The sequence below is a fragment of the Charadrius vociferus genome, unplaced genomic scaffold (assembly GCF_000708025.1).
Source record: "Charadrius vociferus isolate BGI_N301 unplaced genomic scaffold, ASM70802v2 scaffold49, whole genome shotgun sequence".
Classification (NCBI taxonomy): Eukaryota; Metazoa; Chordata; class Aves; order Charadriiformes; family Charadriidae; genus Charadrius; species Charadrius vociferus.
In genome coordinates, this window is record NW_009661375.1 from 3,091,024 (window position 1) to 3,098,229 (window position 7,206).

Below are 7,206 nucleotides of genomic sequence, written 5' to 3' on the forward strand. Positions count from 1 at the left end.
AAGAGAGTGTACAGGTGTTCACACCTGCTTTTTCCATCATCTTTCCAAAATGAGGACACACGGAGTGTGCAGTGGCCTAGATTCTTTGTGTCTAACTTTAGGTACTTTACAACTGAAGTTGCCTCTTTGCTTAGTATCAAGATACTAGGTGGGCTGATGCCCTCTGGAGGTCCTTACTCTTCTCTGCTGACTCTGTTGGGATCCTCCTGAGACAACTGTACACCTAAGTGCCTAAACCAAGGTCATGTGAATTCAGGCCACCCACTATAGGTAGTCCCTTATGTTCAGATTCTTTACTGTTCAGATTCTCATCTCAAGCATACCTAACCGTGCAGCTAAAATAAGATCAACATCAAATCTGTATTTTTGTAGAATGAGCAGATTTTTGGAATAATAAATCTACATCTGTTTTGTACTTTCGAGTTCCACATTTTATTAAAATTGATCTCAAAGTTTGGGTGACCCAGCATTGTGTTAAAAGGCACAATGGTTGAAGAGCAGTAGCTTTTGGATAAAAGGTAAAACCACAATCCTTTTATCATTTGAGATCATTTTCTTAGGAGCGGAGAGCCTGTAGCCCCTCAGGATTCATTAAATTTTACCTCTAATAACTGAGTCTGTTTACCTACATGTACTGTGCAGTTTATTTGAATACGTAGTCCTTTCTTTGCTGCCTTAAGTGCCTTCAGTTGTATGTTAAGTAGTGGCTTTAGTGATGTTAAGAAAATAAATAAAATAGCAATCAATGCTTTTGTCCTTACATTTGATATTTACATAACTGGTTGTTCGGAGAACAGCTACCACAAGAAATTATTTTGTTTAGATTTGAACACTGCTTTTCTCAAGACTAAATTCAGATTGCGTAAGTGCAGCTTTTTCACTGGGAAAATATCCAAGCTTGTTCTAGGACAAACTAAATTAACTTTTAAATTTTCTGGCATGTTAATTTTCGGCATTCTTTGAACGTTTGTTTTTGTTTATTTGTTTCACCAAGAATTAATATCAGTGGAGAGAAACCAAAAGATCGATCCTGGCACACGTTGACTCCGATAGGAGATGACAGACTTTTTCTTTTTGGTGGACTAAGTTCCGATAATGTTCCTCTAAGTAAGTAATTTAGAGATTATAATTCTATTGTACACTTTATTACTAACCTCGTGTGGCATGCGCATTTGTTGTCTTTCTCAAACTTCTTAGACCTAAGTCTTGTAACAGAATTTTCATGGTGCTTGGGTATTTCTCTAGCTATCTTACTATTTTTATAGAAATACAGGATCACATTGTGTAGTACAATGGGAATGTATGATAATAAATATTTCAATAAACTGTCATCTAAAAGAATAAAGGCAAGAGTGTTACGTTTTGATATGAACAAGGGGTAACTTTTGATATCAATAGCAATTGCAGGAAGAAGATACAAATAATAATGTCAACATAATGTAGATTTTGGGATTAATAACAAATCACAGCTACCAAATGTTAAATAGGAGTAGGATAGTGTTATGCTGAGTTCCTTTTCTAGAAAAGGCAACTTCTTTTCAGGAAAAAACGTGAAATTAGTGAAAATAGTTTTGTGTGTCACAGATACATTCCACTGGGAGGGGTCAATTTTCTCAATTTATCCAAAATAAAAAAAAGTAAGTGTATTTTAATTCCAGATTTCAGTGCAGTGAGCTTTCTGTGACTGAATGGTTACGTTAAATTACATTATCTTAATATAATGCACTCTTAGAACACAGAGCTTTTTGTATAAATAAAAAAGGTAATGCTTCATCCCAATAAAAAGTACTAATGAGTGTTCTTGTATTGTAGGTGATGGCTGGATTCACAGCATTACAACAAATGGATGGAAACAACTTACCCATTTGCCTAAGAGTAGGCCTAGGTATACAAAAATAGATACTGTTTGTTAAAATCTAGACATTTTAAAAAATTAAGTCATTTTAAATTATTGAACAGTATTTTTAAACTACATTATAAGAATATTTTAGATAATTAATGCAGTATGAATAGTTTGCTTTACTAACTTATGTTCCTTCATATATGATACAGCACTATTACTTTCTATATTTGCTATAGCTGATGCTTACTTACATTATGATGCTTATTTTCATTAAAAGATTATTTTGTGATGAAGGATCTGGGTGTCCAACTAACCTGGCGTCCTACAGCCAAATTACTTTTATATAAGAAAACGTATATCACATAACTTCTGAAGAATTAATAACCTATGAGAATACTAGAAGTTGATTAATGTTCATACATTATTAGAAACATGGGGGAGACAACCATGAAAATGTTGATGCACCTTTTGGGGTTCAAAAGTGGGAAATACCTTGTTTGGCTGGGTTTTTTTCCCTGAGCAGAAGCAGCTAATTATGATTACAGTTTTGCAAAACTGAATTTAGTACTAGAGAGCACAGTAAATGACTGTGGAGTTTTGTTATTTCGGAGACTTAACTGCCAACCAAAAAGGACCTACTTCTAGAATGTGTATTGTTCATACGGGCGACAACACTGTCTCTTCCAGACTCTGTTCCCCTTCCCTCTCTAGTTTAAGATTACGGGAAAAGATAGATTATTTCCAACTAAAGAAAGCAAATTTCATGTACTGAACCAGAAGCTGCCATGGAAAACAGGTGCTTGCTCTGTCAGAGCACAGACTTTTTTTTAACAGTGTTTGAAGCATTCTCTGTATTTATAATGTAAATACTATCAAATTGGTTTGCTGTAGACAGTAAATAGTCAGTTTTTCATGGAATTCATTCTATATGTTCACCCAGGTACTCTCAGCACAATTTTAGATCATTCTTTTAGCATAGTGTACGATTCTGATCTGGCATTTGCATGCTTCCTGCCTTACATCCTGTTTTCTATTACTGAAATATCTGCACCTTAATTAATTGTCTTCCTGTTTTATCCTGTTCTAGGGTGTCTTAAATACAACAGCACTGTTAGACCAAGTTTTCTGCTTTCTTATATTTCAAACTTTTTCAAGCCCAAATAAACTTACACTTTAGCTTCATAGAATATTTTTTGTCTTTTTACAATTAGTGACCTGAAGGGGCTGATGACTTCCTTAAATAGCAAAGCACATCATTAGCACTCAAGGTCATGTCTTTGTGTTCAGTTCTTTACACGGATGGTCTCATCAGAGTTAACTGCTGAAGTGGACTGCCTCCCCTTGTGTGCTTATTTTTATTGGTGCATCATGAAAAAGGATCAGGAAGGGACAGAATGTGCTGCTTCTTACAGGGAGCAGCCCAGGGAGCTGCAGGCTCAGCCTTTGCTCCGCAGTTAAGCTGGAGTAACGTTTGTGCCTCAGGTGGCAGTGGGGCTGGATATTCGGAACCTGTGACTCTGGAGCTCCAAGTGGCTTTCAGGCAATTCAAGGGCAGATCCCGTACTGGGCTACAAAGCGCAACTGTGTCTTGGCTCTGCTGACAGAGGGGCTGTTGAGCAAGCTGCCTTCCTTGCTGCAGCGGAAGGACTAAAGAGGGTTCCTGAGGCTGATGCTGCTAAATTTGCTGGGGACTGTACGGCACGAACAGCCCAGACTCTCCGAAGAGGACAGAGCTTTTGGGTCATGTGCTGACAAGAGTCTCAGAGCTCCCTCAAGCCCAAATGTTTCTTATGGTTCTCTGCCATCTGAAGACTTTGCTGTGCAGTTTGTAGGCTGAGGACAGTTGCCTTTCATTGACCTAATTCTTTATTGAAGTAAATGACCTCTCCCCCCTCCTTTTTTTTTTTTAAAAAAAAAAAAAAAAAAAGAAAAAAAGAGATACTTCAGTGACCTTTTTCAGGAAGACCTGAAAACATGGATAAAAGGAGCCACACCAAAAGTCTGTCTATATATTGAACTAGTTTGAGTGTGAAGTATTTACTTGTACCATAATTGTATCCCTGTTCTTACAGGGGATTACTGCAGGATCTCTGCAGCTCAAGAGGTTTAAGTCAGTTCTATCACTCATATGACTTTATAGCAGGACTTAAGATGCACTGGCAGTAATACATATACATGTACTTCTTTTATATTAGTACATGGTGTATCACACATGCATTACTGTATTTTCCCAATGCTTCTGCAAAATTAATTCCCTCCTTAAATTCTGTGAAGAGTAATTTCCTTCAGCCTTCATTTTTAGTAATTTTAAAAAAAAAATCCTTCCAGGTTCTTCCTGTGATTCTGTATTGGTAGAAAATACTTTTCTTCTTTCTGTCCATCAGTTGTATTTCAGTTAGCATTTTGCATGCCAGGTTAAAATAGAGAACAAATCGTATGTTTAACTTACAGATTCCCAGTGTTTTCATTGCAATGTTATTCTAGTTAGAAGAGCTGTGTAAAAAGGTTACATCAATTCAGCACCTGTATAATTTAAATAACATGCTTTATTAGAATGTTTAGGTGATAAGTTAGAGCAGCTGTGAGAGGACATAAACTCTGTCAGTCTGTAGAGAAAGCATCAGGTTGCGAGCTAGGATGTCAACAGAGTCAAGGCAGGAAAGGCTTCCCAGTGCTCTGCGGTGATGAAGTCCAGGCCAGAGTTTTCGTAATGCAGATAAGGCAGAGACAGATCTATCTACAGGTATGAGGAAGAGAAAAGGTGGGATACAGTTTAGCCTAAGGAGAACCGGGCGTAATTACTGATATGAATGGAGTAAGAACGTGAGAACATTTACTTGTGCATGAAAGTTCTAGCGGTGTATATTATTTTGGTTAAGTAGACTTAAAGGGCTAGAGCTCTGTGGTGACAATCATCTTGTGATGTTTATTTCAGTGGCGATACACCAGTAGAAAAATCAGTAGATTTTGATCTGCTGATCATAAAAAGTACATCTAGCAAGGTGTAGCTGCTGAAGTAGCAGAATCTTTGTTAAAGCAAGATTATACAAGTCAGGGTTTGGTTTGGGTTTTTTTATACCATGTGCTTTTATATGCATAACACGAAACTTACTTGTGGGTGTGATCTAAGTAATTGACACGCAGAAAATGATCCCCAGGAATCTTTGGGGGAAGCGTAAAACCGAAACAGGATAACTTGTGGTCTGAAGCTCTCATCCTAGTGTTCAGGGATAAGAGTCAGGACTGAAAACCCCACAATCTTCAAGCCATTAGACTTGTAGTTATGAATTAAAGAACTAATAGATTTTTTTTTTTAAAAAAAAAGGAAAAGAAAAGCTGTTATTGGCAAAAGCTTGTTTTATATAGTTCCTTTGTTTTCTAAAAATTTTCCACTGTAATGTTCTGTTGAAGTAGTGATAAATAAGGGAAAGTATATACAACTAGAGTACAGAAAAGTCAAATAATAATGACAAAAAGATATTGGTCTGTAGGAAATGTAATTATTCAGCCAAATTCTCATGAGATGGATAGTCACATTGCTCTCTCCTTTTATATTGTTAAAGAAACAAGTAATTCATATTTTAAGGTATTATTTTTTACCTCTGAAGAATTCTAAAATAATGTCTTTGTCTTGGTTTCCTAAGAAGTAAGGGTTGCGTTACTGTGCTCTGTGCATGCATGGCTGCCTCTCCCTCCCACATACGTTACGAATCAATTGACCCAGTGCGGTAATATTTGAGAAGAAAATAGGAAGCTCAGAGATACTAAGTCCCAACGTACTCTGGGCAAATAAATGGCCAAACAGAAAAGAGAGACTCTCGTAATCGCTTCCCTCCAGTGCTTATTCTCCATTCTTCCATAAGAACGGGAGGTCTGCCTTGCGACCCAGGTCGATACAGAACAGGCTTTACTGTTTCTGCAGCTCACAGAGCAACTTGTAAAATGCATTACTTAAAATTATAAAATTCTTCTGGGTGAGTAGTGAGGCCAGTCAGAATGTAAGGCTCTGTGCATTAGCAGTGGAATCACAGGATTAGGAGAGTGACCTCTCCATTTTTAGTTAAAAGGAACTTAAATCCTTATAGCAAAAGAGTCTTTTGAAAAGGAACTTGGGTATGAAGAATGGAGGAGAGAGTCTGTGTGAGGTGAAGAGGTTAATATGTGAGGAAACTTACTGCTTCTCTGAAACAATTAAAAAATATTTTGGTTTTAGATTTGTTTTGCTGATAACACACAACCGCTTGTTGTTACTCGGTTACTAATTCTATTTATAATTTTATTTCCAGATTGTGGCATACAGCCTGCCTTGGAAAAGAAGGAGAAGTGATGGTGTTTGGTGGAAGCAAAGATGACTTGCATTTCATGGACACAGTCAGTAAACTGAATAATGAAATCGTAACACTATCATAATTAAAATTGATATAAAACTAAAGTTAATACAATTGGTGCTATTATTGAGTTCATTCATATCATGTAGTATTGTGAGATTTTACCTTCAGTGTTCTTGGAAAGCCATTTATGAGGGGGTTTTCCTGCCCTTGTTAGGCTCATAAAAAGGAATTTGTTTTTCAGATTTTTTCTAAATAATTATTTGAGTATTCTCAGGTTTTAATTATGCATGTGGTAGTAAATGTTACATTAATCTAGAAAATAGCCATATTTCTGAGATAAGATGTTTGTCATTTTAATGGTTCTTTGTTTCTCTTGATCAGGGTCACTGCAGTGACTTGTTGATATTTCAGACTCAACCTTATTCACTCCTCAGGTGAGTTGAGGTTATCGGCGCAGAGTCTGGTGTAAATTGTTGTGGCTTTTACACACAGGTCTTTAGATTATGGACCATTTACTGAAATCTTTCTCTTCCTTCTTTATTTTTTTCCTCTTCTCCTCCTTCAGGTTGTGTCTTGACTGCATTGGTAAAAACGCGGCTCTCTTGAAGAACCAGATCCCGTGTCTGCCATCCAAACTTTTGCAGCAGGTGCTGAAGAAAATAACCTTCTGGGCTGCAGTTAACCACCGGCAAGAGAGAAAAGCTGAAACGGAAAGACAAAGCCAACTAAATACCACATGAACAATGGCAACAAAACCGTGGAACACTGGTTTATTTACAGTGTCCAAGCAAAGTCTTTTGTTAGTGGACTTTACTAATGCTACAGAACACCTGTATGTTAAGCTGAGTTTCTAAGTGAAGTTTGAGAACAAAGAAATCCTTTTTATGGAAGTCTCTCTTGTTTTCTGCGTTATAGAAAAACAGTAAAAGTTCATTTGTATATATTGTTAACTTCTGCTGTTGTGGTCTTAATGAGACAGTCCATACAACTTGTTCTTTTTGGAGGTGACAGGCGATACAAAATATTTTCAGT

General features: G+C 36.8%; 1 protein-coding gene across 1 annotated transcript in view; it reads left to right on the forward strand.

The window, feature by feature from the left end:
* Positions 1 to 7,206, forward strand: part of KLHDC1 (kelch domain containing 1) — a 29,411-nt gene extending 22,205 nt beyond the window's left edge. Inside the window, exons 9-13 of the mRNA XM_009893929.1 lie at positions 995 to 1,107; positions 1,813 to 1,885; positions 6,130 to 6,214; positions 6,556 to 6,608; positions 6,740 to 7,206. Of these exons, the coding sequence (XP_009892231.1) occupies positions 995 to 1,107; positions 1,813 to 1,885; positions 6,130 to 6,214; positions 6,556 to 6,608; positions 6,740 to 6,914 (499 nt within the window). The 3' untranslated portion in view covers positions 6,915 to 7,206. The remainder of the gene's footprint in view (positions 1 to 994; positions 1,108 to 1,812; positions 1,886 to 6,129; positions 6,215 to 6,555; positions 6,609 to 6,739) is intronic.